The sequence below is a fragment of the Acomys russatus genome, chromosome 11 (assembly GCF_903995435.1).
Source record: "Acomys russatus chromosome 11, mAcoRus1.1, whole genome shotgun sequence".
Classification (NCBI taxonomy): domain Eukaryota; kingdom Metazoa; phylum Chordata; class Mammalia; order Rodentia; family Muridae; genus Acomys; species Acomys russatus.
Window position 1 is genome coordinate 38,960,293 of NC_067147.1, and position 22,715 is coordinate 38,983,007.

At 50.5% G+C, this 22,715-nt stretch overlaps 1 protein-coding gene across 1 annotated transcript in view; it reads right to left on the bottom strand.

Annotated features, from left to right (window-relative positions):
• The window catches only part of Adamts14 (ADAM metallopeptidase with thrombospondin type 1 motif 14), a 73,371-nt gene extending 57,889 nt beyond the window's left edge, over positions 1-15,482 (bottom strand). The window contains exons 1-2 of the mRNA XM_051153110.1: positions 15,199-15,482; positions 13,319-13,707 (exon numbers count right to left, since the gene is read on the bottom strand). Coding sequence (XP_051009067.1) covers positions 13,319-13,707; positions 15,199-15,283 — 474 coding nt within the window. The 5' untranslated portion in view covers positions 15,284-15,482. The remainder of the gene's footprint in view (positions 1-13,318; positions 13,708-15,198) is intronic.
• Positions 15,483-22,715: the final 7,233 nt, after the last annotated feature.

Below are 22,715 nucleotides of genomic sequence, written 5' to 3' on the forward strand. Positions count from 1 at the left end.
GAGTTCAAGGCCAGCCTGGTCTACAGAGGGAGTTCCAGGATAGTCAGGATGACACAGAGAAACCCTGTTTGGGGAGGAAAAAAAAAAACCAAACTTAAAAAAATAAAAGGGAAAAAAGGGAGTTGGGGAGAAGAAAAGAAAATCCACTGAACTGTGTGCTTTAATGAGAGAACTACGTGGTATACAAAACACCATGTCTCAGCAAGGCAGACACGGGGAGACACACTCACAGCACCCAAGCTGTCTGTTTCCTCAGAAGTGTGAGTCAGTGTGGCTCAGATGAAAGCCCGGGGATGCTGTAAACCTAAACCTGATGTGAGGCCCCAGTGAGAACTGCTGGAGGCAAAAGCGGCCAAGGCCTCGGCCTGAGCCCAGGAAAGTCTGCAGGCTGATTCAGACTGAGCGCCAGCCTTGAGGACAAGCAGGAGCACAGGGCCCTTATAGGCCAGACTTGCCCAAGATTGGTAGGTACACTCTCCTACGCCCCCACCTAACAGCATGATGACCCGCCAGGACGGGGCAAAGGCTGCAAGAGAAAACAGGAATCTAGAGTCTCCATCAGCTGCGTCATGACCTCTGCAGGCTCTAAGAGGACCTGAACCTAGCCTATCTGCAGCAATATTGGGGGTGGGGGGGAGGCGGATACAGAGACCCTAAATTCACTGAGTGCCTGATTCAAATCCTGGCTTTGCTGCTCATTCAGGTTAGCTTCGGTAAGGTGACATTCTTGTTGTAAAGAGGTAATACACACGAGACATTCGAGCATCATTTCTGTCTTCCAGCGACAGGCATGTGGCATCTATGTGGTTTCATTAACACCACTCAAACTGTGTTTTAGAGCAGTGGTTCCCAACCTTCCTAATGTTGCGACCCTTTAATACAGTGTCTCATGTTGTGGTGACCCCCCCACACACACCCATAAAATTATTTTCATTGCTATTTCATAACTGTAATTTTGCTGCTGTTATGAATTGTAATGTAAATATCTCCTGTGTCTTAGGTGACATGCATGAAAGGGTCATTCAACTCCACCAAGGAGATCAAAACCTACAGGCTGAGAACCGCTGTTTGAGAGCCTCTGGAGCTCAGAAAGGGGATGTTGGACCCAGAAGTGGGAGCACAATTCTTGAATCCTCAGAAAGATTTGTCCCTGGCTCCTGGCTCTGCCACAACCTGGCTTTTATCTGCTCAGATCCTCTGCTCATGAATGGAAAGACACTCCCAAGAAGAGGGGGAAAAAAATTCTGCTGGGTAGGAAAAGTCCCTATAAAGAATAGGAGACTGGCAGAGGGTGGCTTGAACCAGGTGTGATTTCTTTCTCTTTAAAATGCTGTTTTTCTGACTTTTCTATGGTTTCTTTATTTCAGAAGACAATCCTGTTCTGCACAGAATTCTACAAGCCCCCTCCCCTAAAGCAATTTGTGAAAGGAAACTGTGTTCATCTGCTTTTCATGGCTGTGATAAAACGTCTGAGAAAAATCAAGTTAAAAAGAAGAAAGTTAGGGATGGAGAGATGGCTCAGTGGTTAAGAGTACTGTTTGCTCTTCCAGCAGTTCTGAGTTCAATTCCCAGCAACCACATGGTGGCTCATAACCATCTATAATGGGATCTGATGCCCTCTTCTGGTGTGCAGGTGTACGTGCAGATAGAGCAGTCATATACATTAAATAAATATCTTGAAGAAGAAGAAGAAGAAGAAGAAGGAGAAGGAGAAGGAGAAGGAGAAGGAGAAGGAGAAGGAGAAGGAGAAGAAGAAGAAAGGTATATTTGGCTCACAGTTTCGTTTCTTTTCTTTTTTAAAGCGTGCCTTGCTTAAAAAAAAAAAAGATTTACTTATTATTTATACAGTATTCTGCCCACATGTGTACCTGCCTCCCACAAGAAGGCACTGGATCTCATTACAGATGGTCGTGAGCCACCATGTGGTTTCTGGGAATTGAACTCAGGAACCTTGGAAAAGCAGACAGTGCTCTTAACCACTGAGCCATCTCTCTAGCCCTGGCTCACAGTTTCAATCTACAGTGGTTTGGCACTACTGTTTTGAATCTGTGGTGGCACAGGGCAGCATGCCAAAGAACATATGGTGCAACAAAGCTGCTCATCTCATAGCGGCCAGGAAGCAAAGACCGCGGGGGAAGGGTTGGGGGTCCCCATATGTCCTTCAAGGGCTTGCCTTCAGTGGCCTAACTTGTGTTAGTCTCCACCTCCCAAAGGAGCCTCTACCTCCCAGTAGCGGTACACACTGCTTTTGGTGGAACACTCCAGATTTTTACCATAACACCAATACAATGAACCCTCCCATCTCTGCCATGCAACTTTCCTGCCAAGTAGTGGCGAGGCTCCACAGAGAAGTGACACATCCCAGACCCTACTCTGGCTAAGTGGCACAGGTCTTCTCCAAGTCTCGATTTTCACATCTGAAGCCAAAGGGTTAGGAAGATAAGATGAAATAGGGAAAGGAGAATGTCTCCAAGGGGTCTGACCCTCAGCAGGGTGGGGTCTTCTATTTTCTTTCCTTCCCAAGCCCGACCCTATGACCTGACCCCTGCTTCTCTGTCAAATACATGGCTATGACAATTGTCCTCACTCTTGGATGCTTCTTTTAATCATGCAAGGACTTTGCAGACCTATTGTCACTCAGACCATACCCAGGACCCATGACATCACACTTCAGAGCTACCTGGGTGATTGCCACACACAGTTAAGGCCAAGAACCACACACCCAAACCAAAGCATCTAGTCCATGAAATGGTACTCAAAGGGATGAGTAAGGGCTTTTTCACAAGATGAGCAGTCAACATGGGGGTAGGCAGAATGAATGCAAAAAATGGACAGGAAACAGAAACCCCAACAGGCCATCCATCTGTGCATTCCCTGAACGGGGTTGAGCCCAGCCAGGCTGGTTCTGTATGCCTCTGACATTGGGAACATCCTCACCCCGGCAGGGAGTGACCAAGGACTCTTAAGATCACTCTATCTGTGCCTCATGCCATGGCAGGACCTCACCACCTGATGCAAAAACAACTCTCTGGGTGAAAAATAACTAGCCAAAACTGCCCTCAAAGACAATGAGGTCTAGGCTGAGGGGCTGTGAGCTTCAGGTAGCCAACGGCAAGTCAGGGATGTCAGTGGCCACCCAAGGTGGGAAAGTCTACAGTGCAGGTAAGATATGTCCCTTTGTGGTACTGGATGGTGAGGAGGATGATGACATTGGTGATGATAATTAACTGCCCTCTATTGCCAACCAGAACTCAGTTGTTCAGACTATTAACAGCTTAGAAAGTATGCTTAAAGGAGGGTCACTGGTTCATTCCCACCCACCGCATCTTCAGAGAGAGGGGTCCTGATGTAGGTGGCAGAGCACGGCCTCCCCTTCTGAGCCCCTCCTTCCTCTGCAAACCATGCCCTGGAGGCCTTTCAGCCTCAGAACATTTCTCCCTGGGGCTGAAGCCACTGTGTTTCCATTTCCCTATGCCCAAAAGCCACATGGCTCCAAGCCCCTCTCTCTATCACCACCACAGCCCACCATGATCGGGCTGGGAGCTCTGCCTGGCCCCTTGCTTGGCTCCCAGTCCTGGCAGTGACTGCAGCTTCAGGACAAGGAGACAGAAAGCAGCCCTTGAGTGCCAGAAGGCAGCATGGCTGCCAAGCCTTGAACTGAGGACCGGCTCTGCATAGAGGCCCTGCAGTCTGAACCCTGTGGCTCAGATGCCAACCAGAACACTTGGGGCAGCCCCAGGAAAAGGGCACGGGCAGCCCCCTCAGCAGGGGAGAGCCAGCCAAGAGAGGGCCCAAAAGGTCCTGCCTGCCTTGGCTATAAGCCACATCTCTCCTACACTAGATTATAAGTATACGTCTGTCTCAGACTCTCATACAGGGTCAGTCTGTGGCAAGTGACAGATAAACTCTGTGACAGCCGATGAGATGGTCCCTGTACAAGGCAAGGAAGTACATGGGAGGAGGAGGTAGAATATACCAGACACCCAAGTCTCATGCCAACAAGCTCCAGCCCCGGTGGCCCTAACAACACACTGACTGTCTGGGAACCACCAGTTCCCTCTTCACAGGGTGCAAGAGCACACAAAATACAAATAAATCTTATTTGGGAACTGCACCACTAGAACGTTCCATATTGCCAGAATTCTGATACCTCACCGATGTGTCTGTCAGTTAACCAGCTGCACAAGTTTCCATCCTGCAACCATAAGGCATCTTCACCTGCAGCATCATTCATTCATTGAAACGCTCACTTATCCATCCATCCATCCATCCATTCATTAGCTCACCTGGTTGGTCATTTATCAGAGAGGCCCCATTCTAGAAACTCGCAATACAACAACAATAAATAGGTCTTTCTGGCCTGAGGAGGTGGCTCAGTAGGTAAGAGCCCCTGCTGTGCCCACATGAGAATTCAGCTTCAGATCCATGTAGAGCTGGGAGTGGCTGGGAGTGGCGAGACAGAGACAGAGAGATCGCTAGCCAGCCTAAGTGAAAAATAACAAGCTCTGGGTTTGTTGAGAGGCTGTGTCTCGAGCAAACGATAGAGACCACACTCGAGCACCCTCACACACAAACTTACCTTCACTGAGATGGAGACAGACACATCTATAGAACTAGAGCACCCCCAAAAATAAAATAAAAAGGCAAGTGTAAAGGCACTAGAGACTAGGCGTTTATTTGTGCACTGCAAATTGAACCTGGGGCCTTGTGGGTGCTAGGTAAGCACTCTACCACTGAGGTACATCACTCGCCCTCTTTTGGTTTGTTTAAGTTTTGGGACAGGCTCTCACTTAGTAACCTGGGCTGGCCTTGAAGCCAGACAAATGACCCCCCCTCCGCCACCGCCCGTTAAGTAAGACAGGGTCCCTCACACCTTTAATCATAGCACTTATGAGCCAGAGGCCAAGGCCAGCCTGGTTTACAGAGCAAGCTCTATGACAGAGAGAATTACACGGAGAAACCTGAAGGGGAATGGAGGAGTGTGTCAGTCTGTCTCCTACTATAGTGCAGGTAGCCTGAAACTGACTATACAGCCCAGGCTGGCCTCAAACTGGTAGCAATCCTCCTGGCTGAGCCTCCCAAGTAGCTGAGATTATAGGCATGTGCTGCCAAGCCCACTGGAATTGGAGCGTGGCCCTTATTGGGGGCTGGAGAGCTGCTGAGAGCTCTTGTAGAGGACCCAAATTCAGTTTCCCAACACCCATATGGTGGTCCACATGTGTCTGTAACTCCAGTTCCAAGGGATCAGACACCCTCTTCTGACCTCCTCAGGCCCACATGACATACATGAAGACAAAGCACACACACACACACACACACACACACACACACACACACACACACACACAAAATAAAAGATCTCCTTTCCCACAAGAATGGCCATGAGCAAGCAGCCACAGTAGAAGCTATAAGGACAAAGTAGTCCTGGGCAGTAGCCTTCAGGAAGCAGTTTGTGTCCTGAGTGATGTCCTTACCTGCAGACCCCTTTCTCAAGCCTACAGCTCCTGCCACCATGTCACTGAAAGCTAAGCAGATCCTAAGGTTTCTCGTGTTCCATGACATGCAGTGAGCAGGTCACAGCAGCACAGGCCGAGAGGTGAAAACGGTAGAAGAGTAGCCATGGGGACTTGAGACTGTGAAAGGAAACCATTTCACTGGAGCTAAAGCCATCATGACATGAGCCACTGATGTGCCTTTTTTCTTAGTTATCCAAATTGTTAAAAATACCACACTATGCAGAGAAGGGCAAGTCCATCCCCTGGTTCAGGAGACTTACAAACACCTCATTTAGTACCCAGCCAAGCCCAGGAGTCCCCAGAATAGATCCATGACTTTCAGCATCCAGTATCCTGAAGCTGTTACCATGGCTACCATCTCACTGGCCACCACTGGCCTTGAGTCACCACTCATTTGAACTCTATCCTTTTCCACTGAGTCAGGAGAGGCTGAGGGATTGTGGGAGGAGCCCTTGAAAGGACATCCACTTGCTTATATATACCCTGAAACTCATTCCATCCCTGGGCAGTGAGGCCCCAGAGCCTCTAGCAGACACAGCTTCTCCAAGTCAGGCTGAGCACAGGGAGAGGGCAGGAACAGTTGTTCTGAGCTGAGACTTATTACAAGAATGTTTGTTAGGGGCCATCTTCAGACACATGGGTAGCTGTCACAACCACTCCTACCAAGGGATGCGATGTCATGTGACCACTGTTATTAGTAGTGAGTTTAGGGTAAGGCCCATGTGCTGGAAACACCATGCTGGGGAGCTGGCAGCAAGCTTAAGAACTTTCCATTGCCAAGCTGGGGGAGCTCCTACGGGCACTCGCTGGGAGCCCACCCAGGTCTCTCCCATGGAGACCAGGAAGTAGATAGGCAGGCAAGCCCAGCCTTCTATACCCATCAGCCCCAGGTACCCTCCCTCCAGCCACAGCCTGGAGACACGGCTGAGGAAGAAAAATCAAACCAACCCTTGCTGGAAGGGGAGGTCTTTCTGCTCCAGAGCAGAGGCAGTGAGGTGATGTCTGGCTTTTATTCCATATCATAAATGGGTTATTAATCCAGGGCCGACAGCAAGGCAGGGCTGAGAGGAGACCGGGAGGCGAGACTGTGAGATTGACTGCCAGAAGGGCTGAAAAGTCCCACAAGCAAGGCAACGTCATTCACACAGGCCAGGTAGCCCAAGGCAGGAGCAAGGGGAAAAGCTCTCCCAGAAGCAAGTGGTAGGACCTCAAGCAGGCAACCAGGGCTCCACAAGTGAACTGGCCGCATATCCCACTACTCTGTCCTTGCTCCTGTAAGTTCCCTTTCACTGTCCCCAACTTTGAGCAACATTGTAATTGCAGCATTTTAAAAAGGCGTGTGTGTGTGTGTGTGTGTGTGTGTGTGTGTGTGTGTGTGTGTGTGTGTGTGTGCGCGTGCGTGTCTGTCTGCCTGTGTGTCCGTGTTTGTGCCACAAGTGTGCAGGTGCCTGAGGAGGCCAGAAGAGGGCACCAAATTCCTTGGGGCAGTTGTGAGCCACCCAGTGTGGGTCCTGCAACCCAACTCAGATCCTGGAGGTACAGCAAGAGCTTTTAAGCACCAAGCACATTGTTTCTAATAAACAAAACTGCGACATTGTTACGGATGTATAAAACTCAGTTGGCAGAATGTTTGCCTAACAAAGGGGAAGCCCTGGGCTCCTTCCCTAACACCACATATGGGGCAGGCGATGCACACCTGTAGTACCAGCCCTAAGTTCAAGATCACCCTCAGCTACATAGCAAGTTTGAGGCTAACCTGGACCACTTAAGAAAAAAAAAAAAGGCAAGGATATCACTTTATAAGTGCAGACATGGGCTCAGAGAAGTCGAGTCCCTCAGCATGGAGATGTGTTTGCAAAGGCAATACTGTTGACCCTGTCCCTGTGGGTATGCTCTTTGCAGTCAGCTTTGGCACTTATCCCTTCAAGAGGAAAGAATCCGTGGCCTTACCTGGGAAAAATCTAGCCTTACAGTGTGACTTGGCCAATACACAGAGCATCTCTAAGGTTCCAAGGCTGGACCTTAACCTTCGTCTCCATCTTGGAATGTTGCCTGGAGACTGTGGGGAAAGAGCCAGGCTGTCTGCTGGAGGAAGAGAGGCCACAGTAGAGAGGCGGGGGGCGGGGTTGAAGGGACTTGGGCCACCTAACTTACAGCCAGCACCACAGTGGCCGGAGGATGAGGCCAGAGGGAGACATGCCAGCCAGCCCATCCATCCACTGAGATCAGCCTCAAGAAAAAGTTCATGAGACAATCAGAAGAGCCACCAGGAGTGGGGCCGGGTGACCAGCATGGGCTCTGACTACCAGATGAAGCCCAAAGACCCCTGGGTGGCCTTCAGATAAATAAGATGCCCTCAGCTCCCTCTTCCTGTCTGCCACCATCTCAGTATAGGGAATGCAGACGACAAGGGTACGTCAGTAAACAGTCAGAGCTGACAGGTCTGTGAGGGGCCCTTTGCATTCTGACAAGTTTAGGAAGAGTAATAGCCATGATGGCCTCTGCTTGCTTTCTTTCTTTCTTTCTTTCTTCTTTTTTTGAGGAGGGGTTTTCAAGACAGGGTCTCTTTGTGTTAGCTTTGGCTGTCCTGGACTCATTTTGTAGACTAGGCTGGCCTTGAACTCACAGCAATCCACCTGCCTCTGCCTCCCAAGTGCTGGGATTAAAGGCAGGCCTCTGCTTTCAAACAAGAAAACTGAGGAACAGATAAGTTAGGGACCTGGCCGTGGTCACACAGCATGCACAAGGCAGAGCTGGGATTCCACCCTAAGGAGACCAGTTCCTCATCCCAAACAGACACAACACTGCGCACGACTGTGGCCTGAACGTTCCCTTCAATATCTGAGGAGTCAAATCTGGTCACCAATGTGACTGTCTAAAAGGCGGGGCCTTTAGTATATAGTTAAGTCATTGCGATATGGCTGCTAGAAATGGGATTGGCCACCTTATAAGAGGGCTGGTGGCAACTCACTAGCCAGCACTGGCCCTCTTCCTTTCCCATCTCTCCTTTCCTTGTAGAATGCCTCCAGTTGTCACTCTGTGGCCTTCAAAGCTCATACACACCCTTTGAAACATGCCCCCTGCACTTCTGCACCCCTGGATCCCTGCACCCTCCTTCCCAGTGCAGCCCCTGGGTTTGAGTGCAGTTTGTTTTAAGCAGTGGAACAGAAGGCTGAGCAATCGACTCTGAAAGCCCAGAGCCTGCCCCCAGACATGGTCTGGGTAGGTGGATGGCCTAGCCAGCCTGAGGAACCAGGTGATCTAAGTAACCACTATATAAATCACTAGACTGGAGCCTACTTTTCAAAGCCCCGCCATAAACACATGATGAGGAACCTAAGTCCAAAGACCATTAGAAACTTACTAAAGGTCCAGGTCAGCCAGGAGTAGTGGTACACGCCTTTAATCCCAGCACTTGGGAGGCAGAGGCAGATGGATCTCTATGAATTCGAGGCCAGCCTGGTCTACAGAATGAGTTCCAGGACAGCCAGGGCTACACAGAGAAACCCTGACTCAAAAAGCAAACAAACAAAAAAGGTCCATGTCACATCACAGAGCCAGTTGGCACCAGTGTATTTTTAAAAGACCATACTCCCATCTTGTGATGACTACAAGTGCGGCCTTTAGGCCAGGCACTTTTCATAATTACTTGCACAGAATACAGTTCACACACATGTGCAGTGCACCATGAAAGGTGCAGCTTTCGGGGCTGGAGAGATGGCTCAGAGGTTAAGAGCACTGCCTGTACTTCTAAAGGTCCTAAGTTCAATTCCCAGCAACTACATGGTGGCTTACAACCATCTACAATGAAATCCGGTGCCCTCTTCTGGCCTGTAAGTGTTACATGCAAGCAGAACGCTGTATACATAATAAATCAATCAATCTTTAAAAATAGAAAAGAAAAGAAAGGTGCAGCTTTCGTGACTTACCACTTTTCCACATAGGTATAGTTATGTACCTACAGTGGCAGCACTCATTTTCCAGTCTGTCCTTGCATCTCCCCAGAGTACATGCCATTGCAGCAGTGTGTGTGTGTGTGTGTGTGTGTGTGTGTGTGTGTGTGTGTGTGTGATGTATATATCATAGGCACATGCATGTGTCTATATGAAGGCTGGCATCTTTTTTTTTTTTTTTTGGTTTTTGTTGTTTGTTTGTTTGTTTTTTCAATACAGGGTTTCTCTGTGTTGCCTTGACTCTCCTGTACTCACTTTGTAGACCAGGCTGGCCTTGAACTCCCAGTGATCTGCCTGCCTCTGCCTCCCAAGTGCTGGGATTAAAGGCGTATGCCACCACTGCCCGGCTAAAGGCTGGCTTCTTTTTAAATTGCTCTCCACTCTGTTTCTTAAGACAGTTTCTCACTAAGCCTGCTCACCAGTTCGGATTCTCCTTTCTTGTCCTCCCTGGCACTAGGATCACGGGTGCACACTACAACATCTAGCCTTTTAAGGAGATGCTAAGGATTTGAACTCAGGCCCTCATGTTTGCCCAGCAAGCCCCTTACCAAAGACTGAGCCACTGCCCAGTCTACTGAAACCCCATTTTAAAGGCAAAAGGAGCCTGATTCAGAGACTGCTGGAACCTGGGGTGGGAGGAAAAATAAGGGCTAGATCTGCCTTCTGGGCCCCTCCCCAGCCCCACCCTGCACCACTAAAAATGCAGCATTTGCAGAGTGCGAAAACAGAACCAGATGTGACAAATCTTACATGTGTGGCCACTTCCGCACCAGACCTTGACTCACAGAGGCACTGCAGGCAGACAGGGAACACTAAAGAAGAGGGGTGAGCCCTGTGCAGCCCTGCCAATTACAAGGCCAGCACAAGGCCTTGAGGCCCAGGATCCAGGAAGACAGAGTCACCTGTTAATCTGGGTTCTGGGTAGACCCAGTGAAGTCACAGCCCTAACCCAGATGCAGAGACCGCATTCAGAACCCTGCAGCCCCTCTGGTACCCACAAAAATTGGCCTCTACCCAAATCCCCATATTCCTCCACATACAGGGCATTGGTAGCCACAATGAGCATCCCACTGGGTCACTTGCAGTCACCTGGTGATGTCTGGGCAGTTCTGAGGCAGTGGTACCTCCTCTCCAAAGCCATGCTCTGCTCAGCTCAGCATTAATGTGTCATGACCCAGGGCAAGCCTGGCTGTGATGTTCAAAGCCAGACTCTGGAAACCAATAGCTGACTCCTCCCTGTCCCTAACTGGAGCACAGGACCAGAACTGTGCAAGGCCTGAGCTGGGTTGCAGATTCAGAGAACAGCAAGAACCATCCTGAGCTTGACATGCAGGAGCTAATCCTCTCTTTGTTGTAAGACAAGCCCCCTGTTGACAGAGTCACAACCAACTTCGTTGCTCTTGTGAAAAGACTGTGTAAGCAGCCAGCGGCTCCATTCTCATTTGCACTGTGACCAGTACCAGAGGCAGCAGGGATGCTCATCACCCCCTCCCACCATCTGGCACAGCGGGCACGGGGGGGGGGAGGGGAGGGAGGGGGAAGCAGATGCACTGGGGTTAATCCATGCATGTGGTTGCAGATGGACACAACAAATAAATAAATGTAACGAAAGAAAGTTAAAGTGTGGACAGCTTATCCACAGTGACATGGCTAAGGATACTATTTACACAGAGGCCACACCATTTCAGGCATCATGTGGCCATGTAAAGTACACTTACTTCACAAGGCATTATGTCAGGGTCACATATGGCTCTGCGCCCAGCAGCAGATAGTGACCACTTGTCACAGACTGATGAACTGGTTCAATGACAGAGGCAGTTCTTCAGGTCTGAGTGGTGCTGTTCACCCTTGTCATACCTTAGTTGAGGCCTAACATGCTCTCAATCCATGCAGACAGACAGACAGACGTACAGACAGACTCAGTGTACGGTCATCGAGGTGAGCTCCTACTTCTCCCATTGACCCCACACCTGGGCTTCTCAAAAATCTACCTATGGATAAACCTTGGCCCAGATCACCTGGGGAGTCTGGTCAACCATACAGATCTTGGGCCCCCGCCCTGTCTAGGGAGATACTGCATCCCTGAAAGGGCACTCAGCAGCCCATTCTAAACTTTAAGAACCAGCTACTGCCTAGACCATGCCTCTCAATGGTGACTCTACTGCCCACAGTGGCATGAAAATTGTTTTGGGGAAAGAAAAAATATATATTATAGACAAAGCCCCAAGGCTAGGAGAGATGGCTCAATGGGGAAGTGTTTCCTATGCAAGCAGAGAGACCTACATTCTGACCCCCAACACCGACATGAAAGTCAGATGTGGTGATGACCCTGAATCCCAGGGCTTCGCTGGTCAGCCGGCCAGCTTAGCCAAACCAGCAAGTGTCAGCGTCTGTGAGCAACTGCCTCAGAAAATAAGGAAGAGGGATTAGAGACTGACCTCTGGCTGCCACCCACTGGTGCACAGAGGACTGTGCACACACATGGGCATCTAGCAAGCACACACACACACACACACACACACACACTACATATGTGTATGAGAGAGACAGAGACAGAGATAGAGGTGGAGGCTAAACTCTGGATGCGTGGTACGCAAAGGAACGTGTACACACATGGGCATCCAACACACACACACACACAATGTGTGTTGGGGGGGTAGAGACTGACCTCTGGCTGTCACACACAGGTGCACAAGGGAATGTGTACACACACAGGTATCTTCCACACACGCGTATGTAGTGTATACATGTGTCAATGTATGTCTGTGTGAGTCTGAGAGAGAGGGAGAGAGAGAGAGAGGGAGGGAGGGAGGGAGGGAGGGAGAGAGAGAGAGAGAGAGAGAGAGAGAGAGAGCAGTAAGGGTATACCCACCATCTAGAGGATGAGGAGCCATGTGGAACAGCCAGCGAAGAGCAGTGAGCTTTGAGAGGAAACACAGAGAAGATGTGCTATGATGACCATGTGATTCCCACTGTGTGAGCATGGCTAGGAAGCTAGGTCACGATGTTAGTTTTGTAAGGACAGGGACCAGGCTGTATCCCCAGCATCTGGAACAGTATGTGCAGAAAGGATAAACAAATGCTGCTGGGGTGTAGCAGCCCGAGCCTATGATTTCAGCCCTAAGAGGTAAAGGCAGACCTCGAGTTGGCAAGCTACATAGCAAGACCTTGTCTCAGTAAGGAAATAAATATATAGACCCCCATTTTAAGCATAAGGGAAAGAAACACAGAGAGGTTAGTTAGCTCATGCAAATCTACACAGCTTTCGAGTGTGGCCACCAGTACACCCAAGACCAGCGGGTCTCAACCTTCTTTTAATACAGTCCCTTTAATAATGTGGCCTTTAATACAATCCCTCATGTTGTGATGATCCCCTAACCATAAAATTGTTTTTGCTGCTACTTCATAACTGTAATTTTGCTACTGTTATGAATTATAACATAAATATCGAATAGGCAGGTGGTCTTAGGTGACCCCTATGAAAGGGTCATTCGACCTCCAAATGGGGTCACAACCTACGGGTTGAGAAGCACTGCCCTAGAATATGCCTTTCCCCACCCTGGAAGTCTGGGCCCAGAGGTCCCAGCAGGTAGCTCGTTGGTAAGTTCCTGAAGAAGAAAAGCATTACAAAAATACTGTCCCACTATGACCATCTCATGCCTGGCAGAGCCTGGCAGCCAGCAAGAGCGTGTTGATGGCCATCTGGAAGACAACCAGGGCACTAACATGTTGTATTGTGTGCCATGTCTTGGGAATCCCAAATCTATCGGGGGGGGGGGTGGGGGGGAGGATACTGAGGGCTGCAGAAGGAACTTGATGCTCAACAGGAGTGAAAGTCTTATCCCTTACCAATCCATCACAGTTGCTAATGGCAACAGCTGCCCCGGGCATTCCAGTGACACTTCCAGTATACACACACTCCTGCTGCAAGGGCTGTCGGAAGAGTTCCTGAAAGTCCTCCTGCCACTCCACTGGGGCGCCTGGTGCCACCAACCTCCGATTGGGCTGCAGGTTCAAATGAAGCAGCTTCCCAAAGACAGTCACATTGAAGTAGAGGAATCGGACGCGCCTCAGACTCTCGCTCTCCAGGCTCAGGGGGCTGCGAGCCACCCGGAGGTGGCTCTGTGAAGAGGCAGCTGTGGGGGCAGACACCACATGGGACAAGAAGCGTCCCTGAACATCTGTGCTGCAGGGCACAGTCATGACATAGTCTTGGAGTTTCCCAGAGAGATGCAGGTCTGTTGGAGATAAACATGGAGTCACTTCAGTATGTACTATGCAGAGGTAAGAAGCTGGGAATCCCTGGGCAGGGGGAGGCGGAGATGGACAGGCAGCCCCAAGCATCTCTTATCACAGGCCCCCATTGCAGTCACCCTGTACTTGGCTGAATGGAATTCAGGTGGACATAAACTTGTGAACGTACATTCTTTCCGTAGCCATCTGGTCTTTTTTATATTTAGCAGAAGTAAACACATGATGTCAAACAGAGTCCTGTCGCTGCAGCAACAGGGTATCCAATTTTGAGCATCACTTAGAAAGGGCTGAAATTCCGAGTCTGCCTCAACTCCCCCAAGTGTGCTGAAGTCACCAGCCCAGCCTCGGGTAGGGCCCTCACCAAGTTCCCATGACTGTGACTGCTAAAACAAACACACCTAGAAATCCAGGGCATCCTGGCCCCTGACATGGAGAAAGGAGGGGCTGAAGAACGGAAGGAGGGAATGAACCGTTATATATTTTTCTGAGGTTAGAAAGGAAACGTCTTAAAGCATCACAGTGGCTGGGAGATTTCTGCACTGCCCAGCCCCAAGCGGGATAAATATAGAGTTTCAAAAATAAAAAGAGACACAGGGGGTGACCTGCCCACTTGGGCTGACTTAAGTGTGAGGTCATGGACCACGTTGTAGGCCATTTGCCAGGGGCCCCATCCTCACACAGGCTCTCTTCTCCCTGTGCACAGCCAGGCAGAAACGACAGCTCACTGGCTTCCAGGCCTGGTGATTCATAGATATAAGTTGGAAGGAATTTTTCACTTCTCCATAGCTCTATCTCCTGCCTCCACAGCTTAGGGCAACAGCAACGATAAAACACACACAAAAGAAGGACGCCCCCGTAAGGTCCCCCAGGCAACTGCAAGCGGGGGTAGTGTTCCTTTATATCTTAGCTGTGACAGGAAAAGAACCCAAGACTGAGCAAGAGGGACCCCTCTCGGGCACATCAACCCCACCTGGAAATAACGGAGCCTTTTCTGTATGCCTAAAAGCACCAGAAGAGTACCCACGCTGTAAGACATGTGTGGTGTATCTCTCTCTGGTCTATGCCTTGGTCTATGCACAGGTTTTCTGATAGGGGAAGCAATCACCTGCTAGCCTGATTCTGTGTGGGACAACTAGACAGGTACACTCAGTCACGCATGTGCACACAATCCCACAAGTGGAGACAGGGCACTGTAAGATCAAGAGATGAGGGGAAGTGAAGGGGAGGGTGGGCTCACTGTGACGCTCTTACTGGAAGAGCCTCCTGTTCCCAGTACCCTCCTGCAGGTCGGTCACTCTACCTCCAGTGACCGAAAGGGGACAGAAATCACTAGAAGTAGCCAAAGCCAAACAACTCAGTCCACACACGCCTTCCACCCCCCTCGAATTCTGCCGGGCTGGCTCCTGCATCCTGGGGTCCATCTGGCCGCCAACACCCCCAAGCCCCCCATCCTCGCGCTACCGGCCCGCACGCACCTGGGATCTGACTGCCCGCGGCGGCGGCACAAAGCGCGCAGTACCAGGGCAACAGGCAAGGCAGCAGCGTGCGGAGCGGAGCCATGTGGCTGCGCGGGGATGGGGACCCGCAGGCGCCGGAGTCCCGGGACTGCGGGATCTCGGACCAACCCGCAGCCTCCGCCTCCCGCTGGCCCGCTCCCTGATCCCCGGCACTGCGCCGGCACTGCTGGCTCCAGTGGCCGCAGCTCCGTCCGCCCGCGCTGTCCCGAGCCGTCCCGAGCCGCAGGGACTCGGCCAGCCGGGCTAGGGGCGCGGGGCGGGTACACGGGTGGGGCGGGGCACGCGCGGTTCGGGCGGGGGGCGCGGGCGCCGGGGGCGGGGGGCGGGCCTGGCGAGCCAAAGCGTGCGGCCCGGATCGGAAGTGCCACGCGGAGCCCGCGCAGGGGCTCCTGGCGCACGGGGTGATCGTCCCTTCAGACGCCAGAGCTTTGGCTTGAACCGCTTCCCATGGCCGCTCCGCCCCCTTTGCCGCCTCTAGGACTACTCGGGAGCCACCGCACCCAGGGGTATCCCACTGAATTTTGAGGGCGAGGATGAGGAACCTCACCACCACCACGCGCTATTAGCTTCTGACCCTTTGGATTGTCCCACTTTGCAGATCATAGCGCCAGGGACCCTAGGGCACTTTCGCTGTCCCGTGACCATGATCAGGTCACAGCAAGGTGAAGAGAAGGGCCTTACAAGGCCTGGCAGCCCCAGCTGCCCAGATGGAAATCCCGGCGCAGAACCTCAGTTTTCTCATCTGAGGCATAGTTGTTAAGCACAGCACAGAAAAGGCGGACGCCCAGCATGTCCTGGCAGAGTACCGAGCACCGGAGCACCGGAGCACCGGAGCCTACAGCGCAAGGAACAGAGTGTCCACAGGCACAGCAGATGGTGGCTTGGCAACTTGTTGAGACCAGTTCAACCGTTAGGGCCCACAGCCCAAGAGAAAAACCCAATGCTCTTGCTTCACTTTACAAGTATGTTCTTAATAATTTGCAATTAGACTATAATTCAAACTGCTCACAGGTGGAAACTTAGAGAAAGGAAGATCTGGTTGGCTTTGCTGTTTTTTCTTGTTTCGTTGTTGTGTTTAACTGTGGCTGTGGCTTTGAAATGATGCTGCGGTTTGGGGAGGAAGCCAGCTCATTTCGGAAGCTCCAGAGCTGATACCCGAGTACCCTGATATTCCGAGTACCGTCGAAGCACTCAGATATAAACGACACCACCACCAACTGAATCTAATACTAAGTGTTTCTCTTTAAGACCACTGAGGTCAAGCCAAAGTGGGGGAGGTTGAGCTCCAGAGCTCTATAAATCGAACTAAATGATTCTAAAATAATGGCTTGCCTTCTCAGGGCCTCAGTCTTCCAAGCTGTGAAGTGGGAACGGATGTGACAAGTGACATAAGGATAGCTCCCTTGCTTCCTACTGAAAAGCCACGCCATAGAAAATTCTGAAGATTCCCCTATAAATCCCAGGCACCCCGGCCAGACTCCACCTCCTTCTTCCTGGCCCCAGTAGAGCAAATCAAGAGGACTAGACTGCAGCTGCGACCCCAGAGGCTGAGTCACCAGCTGTGGGCTGGGGCCTTCTCTGGAGCCAGCCTTGGCAAAGAGAAATCAAAACCTCATCCTATTTCTTTGCCCCCACCCCCTCTCCCTGGGGCTACAATGGTTGCTTGTGTTGGCCAAGGATTATGTGTCCAGGCCCTTCTCCACTGAGAAAGGCTTTGTTAGGGAGAGGTTGTTGGGGACAAAGGTAAGGAAGTGGCTGGGTGGCCCTGCTTCTGAATGTGAACAGGGCTGTGTGAAGAAACCCATGGCTGTAGGCTGGCGACCCTCTTAGGAAGGCAAGTTCTGGATTTCCCACAGCTAATGCCTTGGGATTCTGTGCAGGGAAGAGTAGCTTGGTGGAGAGGGCGGGTGGCGCCCTCTGGGTAGTGTCCTTCCCACACTTACCCAATGCTCAGTGCAAGGTTTCCAGGGAGGAGGAGGATGCATGGTGTCATTTGTCCCCAGTCAGAGGAGATGGCTCATGTTTCAGTAAACTCTGAGGCAGGTGAGAGGAGCCTGGAGGAAAGCCAGTGGATGGAGGAGGGTGGGGTGGGGTGGGGGTGCTAACAAGGCGGGTGTCTGAGAGGCAGAGCCTAGGGAAGATAGGGAAAGCCAGATGGAGAGGACTGCCCTGGCTGGGAGGAGGGTCAGGCACAGAGAGGAGGTGGACCAGCCTGCCTGGAGTGAGTGTCCCACACAGAAAGGAAGGTGACATTAGCTAGATGCCAAGATCCAGTCACCTAGGAGAGGCAGAGGGGTCTAGTGTTGAAACGTGACACTGTACCAAGTGTGGGGGGTGTCCACTGAGTGGACAGAAGAAGGAGATGTGTCTGACGTCCAGCCTGAGTTCCTGTGAAGGCTCAAAATCCCAGAGGCTAAGGGCTACAGGGGCTGGTCGCTAGCTCGCTATTTCCTCCCTGTCTTACCACAAGGCAACTTAAGGTCACACAATCAATTCCGAGTAGGGCCAGACCCCCAGCTCAGGTCCCTGCTTCCCTCAGCTGTGAAAGAAGGGCGCCCACCAGGCACGGCTTCCTCTCAGCCTGCTTTCGGTTCTGATTAGGTGGCTGGGGGTTGAGACAAAGTATCTTGTGTCTTGTGGCCCCCAAGGGTGTGGGATGGAGACAAGAGCCAACCTAGAGGCAGTGCTGTCATAGCATGTGCCCAACAGGTGGCTGCAGTTTACTTGAGTGTCAGTTGCTGCTACATATCTGGTCACCACTCAGAGGAGGTGAGAACCCTAACACACAGAAGGAGGGTTATCATCTTAGAGTCTTGGCTACAAACCAGTGGTCCTAAGGCCCTGAAATTCTCAAGAGAAGAAGACAGTCCCACCAGAGCTCAATGCAAACCCACTAGCCACCTAGACCAGCAGTTCTCTCAACCTGTGGGGCTCGAGACCCCTTTGAGTTGCCTAAGACCATCCATATCTGATATTTATGTTACATTCACAGCAGTAGAAAAATTACAGTTATGAAGAGGCAACAAAGATAATGTTAAAGCCGGGCGTGGTGGCGCACGCCTTTAATCCCATCACTCGGGAGGCAGAGGCAGGCGGATCGCTGTGAGTTCGAGGCCAGCCTGGTCTACAAAGTGAGTCCAGGATGGCCAAGGCTACACAGAGAAACCCTGTCTCGAAAAACAAAACAAAAACAAACAAACAAAAAAAGATAATGTTAAGGTTGGAGGGGGGAGGGGGTCACCACAACATGAGAAACTGTATTAAATGGTCGAAGCTTTAAGAAAGTTGAGAAGCATTGACCTACACAGCCGGGAAACCCAGCAGCTGTAGCCCCTGGGTCACCTCTAAATTCACAGAGCAGACTCTGAAGATCTTTCACATACAGAGTCCCTACCCACAGTCCCCAGAGCACAGACCACCACCTTTCCTGAACAGCACCACACTGTGTTTCTGACAGCTCTTCTTCTCTCTGGTCCCTGGAATCTCCAGCTATATCCAGGAGAAACAGCCCTCACATCCTGTGGCTCTCTGCTGTCAGTCTTGGGATAAAGGCCAGACCCTTTGTTTCCCATCATCCTGCCTCCACATCCCTTTGCAAGTGTCATGCCCATCTGGCCTCAGGACCTCAGCGAGGCTCTTGCCCCTGCTCTGAGGTCTCTACCTCCTTTCTTCTAGTCAATTCTGGCTGCCTTTGATACCATCTGTGTGATTTTCAGACTCAGGCTTTCTTCCACCCTCCTTAAGGAGCAGGGACCTTGGGGGCGGGGGACTTAAAAACTCTTGTGTCCTTGGTGCTGGCCACATAGTAGGTCCTCACAAACACTGAATAAATCAAATGAATAGGAGTCAGAAAAGGAATCATCCACGGGGAGGCTGAGGGGTCAGAACAATCAGTCATTCCAGGGGAAAAGTTGATACGTGCATGGAAACTGTGAGTCTCCCACAAAGGCCTCGGGGCTCCACAGTGGAGCAGGGATGGGGAGGAAGAGATATATTCCTGGTTCCCTAATCTTAAAATGAGACTGAAAATAAAAACAGGCATCATAGCTAATGTTTGACACACCTACCTCGACCTCTTCAAGAGCCCTGCCAGGTCAGGCAGTTCAGACCAGAAGCAGCAAACATCCATGCCCCGAGAGGGTCCAAGAACCAGGCTTGCAAGTACCACACTGCCCAGGTAAGAGCCAGCCAGTTCATTTTGTATTCCTTTTTACTTCTCAGAAAGCCTTCATGGTGGCACTGATAGTTGTGCTGACTAGCTTTATGTCAAATTGACACAAAATGTAGCCATCGGAGAGGGCGGAACCTTGATTAAGAAAATGCATCCATAACAACGGGCTATAGGCAAGCCTGACGCACAGTTTCTTAATTAGTGATTGATGGGGGAAGGCCCAGTCTATTGTGGGTGGTGCTATCCCTAGGCTGGTGGTCCTGGGTCCTGTTTAAAAAAAAAAAAAAAAAAAAAAAAGCAGACTAGAGCCAGGTGTGGTAGCACATGCCTTTAACAGCGAGCAGGAGACAGAGGCCAGCCTGGTCTACAAAGCAAGTCCAGGGCAGCCAAGGCTACATAGAGAAACTGTCTCAAACAAACAAACAAACAAAAAAAGGCAGGCTGAGCAAGCCAGCAGTGCTCCTCCATGGCCTCTGCATCAGCTCCTGCCTCCAGGTTCCTCCTCTGTTTGAGTTCCTGTCCTGGCTTCCTTCAGTGATAGGCTACAACATGGAATTTATAAACCAAATAAACCCTTTCTCCCCAAGTTGCTTTGGTCATGTTGTTGGGCCATCACAACAGCGGTAACCCTCATGAAGACAATAATACATAGAGAAAGTGCCAATTGCATATTTTACAGGATCACAAATTGAGGCCCAGAGAGGACAGGTAACTTTTCAAGACCAACACAGGTTATTCAGAGCTTCTATCACTCTGAGTCTCTGGGCTCCCAGTTCACTAGCTTTAGACATCCTCCTACCCAAATGGGATGAGATTGTCGCTCAGGAGTACACTGCTTAGCATTCATGAGACCCTAGTTCTGTACCCAGCACTGCAGAAGGATGCACAGGCAACAACAAACAAGAGTCCTCAGCTCCCACCAGGACCACTTTCAGCTACGCATTCAGCCAAAGCGAAGAGGTGGAAGGGTTTGAAATCCCCCCCCCCCCCGCCCCCGTGGAAGAACCAGGATCTTGCCGGAATTAAAGCCAGCAGTTGTCAATTAAGGGCCCTTACTGGCAGATTCTCAGTCCCCACCTGCTGGATGAGAAACTGAGGGGGTGAACCCAACGACCTGTGCCCTATAAAAGTGTCTGATTTTTGCTCAAATTTAAATTAAGTTGGGGTTTTTTTTTTTTCCAAGACAGGATTTCTCTATGTTATCTTGGTTGTCCTGGACTCACTTTGTAGATCAGGCTGGCCTTGAACTCACAGCGATCTGCCTGCTTCTGCCTCCCCAGTGCTGGGATTAAAAACTTGTGCCCCATGCCCGGCTTTAAATTTAAATCTACTGAACAAGACCTTAAAATTTGGGGTCAATTAGAACTGAGAATAAACGGCAGTCTTGTGACCTGCTACCCATCCTGACTGTACGACCTCAGCCATTCCAATGTTCAAGGTCTGGGCTAGAGCTCATCGGAGCCCCAGAGGCCCCAGGCAGAACTCTGTGAGTGAGCGAGCGTCCAGGGAGAGATTGTGCCTCGTGGCCTTTCTCCACATCCTCCTCCTTGTTCTCCCCAGCATTTCCTCTGCACATTTTTGGCAAGTGTCTAATGTCCGTATCTAGGAGACCCAGCTCGGTTCAGCCAACCACAGTGACTTGTCTTGCCTTACAGAACGGCGGACATCCCCCGAGAGCAGCTGGGCCATGAGGTCAGTTGGAAACAACGCTGTTTGCACCCTGTGTGTAATCGTTGCATGGTGCGGTTGCTCCATGTTGGGGGGGGGGGGGCAGAGAAAGGAAGTCTCCTTGTCCCTCTGGGCTGGATGCCAGAAAGGACAGCTGTCCTTCTCAGCTTTGGTTCTGTGATTTCTCCCTCAGGAACTGTAATGTCTGTGATTAGGATGTGGGCATCTTCCACCCCAGAGATCAGTGGACAGCAATAAAACAAAGAAAGAAAGAAAGAAAGAAAGAAAGAAAGAAAGAAAGAAAGAAAGAAAGAAAGAAAGAAAGAAAGAAGTAAGGAAGGAACCAGGCTTGGTGACGCACGCCTTTAATCCTAGTACTTGGGAGGCAGAGGCAGGAGGATCGCTGTGAGTTCAAGGCCAGCCTGGTCTACAGTGCGAGTCCAGGACAGCAAAGTCTAACACAGAGAAACCCTGTCTCAAAGGAGAAAAGAAAAAGAAAAAGAAAGGAAGGAAGGAGAAAAAGAAAAAAGGAAAGAAAAAACAGCCCTCTCGCACTTCCTGGAGTTCTCAGAGATTCATTCTGTTCCCCACAAACTTTTTTTCCAGCCCTGTACCCTCTCAGATGCCATGGTGGCACCCTGCAGCTAAGAGGGGTCAGGCTACCATATTGCTCCTTTCCTTAGAGCAGGTCAGAAACATGTAGCCAAATGGTGTGGGTGTGTGTGTGTGTGTGTGTGTGTGTGTTTCGAGACAGAGTTTCTCTGTGTAGTCTTGGCTGTCCTGGACTCGCTTTGTAGACCAGGATGGCCTTGAACTCACAGCAATCCACCTGCCTCTGCTTCCCATGTGCTGGGATTAAAGGTGTGTGCCACCTCGCCCCATGATTTTTTTTTTAAAGTTAAATAGCATCTCATAAAAAGGGATCCCAGGTTGCTAAGATGACAAGGCATTTGCCTCCAATCCTGACAACCTGAGTTCAAGTCCCAGAACTTCCAAGGTAGAATGTGGGAAGTCCCAATGTGTGCACGTACATGCACCCACACACACACACACACAATAAATAAATGGACAGACAGACAGACAGATGAATAAGTAAGCAAAAAAAAAAATCTAAAAGTAAGCCAGACCTAGTTAATCACCACACTAACAGAATGACTCATTGTGAAATCAACCTACGTGTCGATCAGCAGATTAGTAGACAAAGAAAATGTGGTCCATAAACACCATGGAGGTTCCGAGCCACAAAGAAGGTGCTTAATGTCACGTGCAGGAAGCCCGAAGGAGCCCGAGGTCACCATAATAAGGGAAATAAATAAGCCAGACTCAGAAAGACAAATGTCAAGTGCCCTTCCATCTACTGATCCTACCTGGATTTCATGTGGATGCATAAAACCACTTACATGTATTTTTTTAAACTCTCCTTCCACACTGCCATACTTGGTGCTCAGTGTCATCTTCAGGCTGTCCAGCACCAGATGCAGTAATGACCAGGCTCAGTGGGGCAGGGATGCTTTCTTACCGACCCTTTTGCTTTGTTACTCAGAGACGCACACTTGTATAAATGGAGGTAGAGCAGCATAGGTCTCATCACCCAGCTCTAATCATTTTGTGATCACATGACTATATAAGTTCCAGC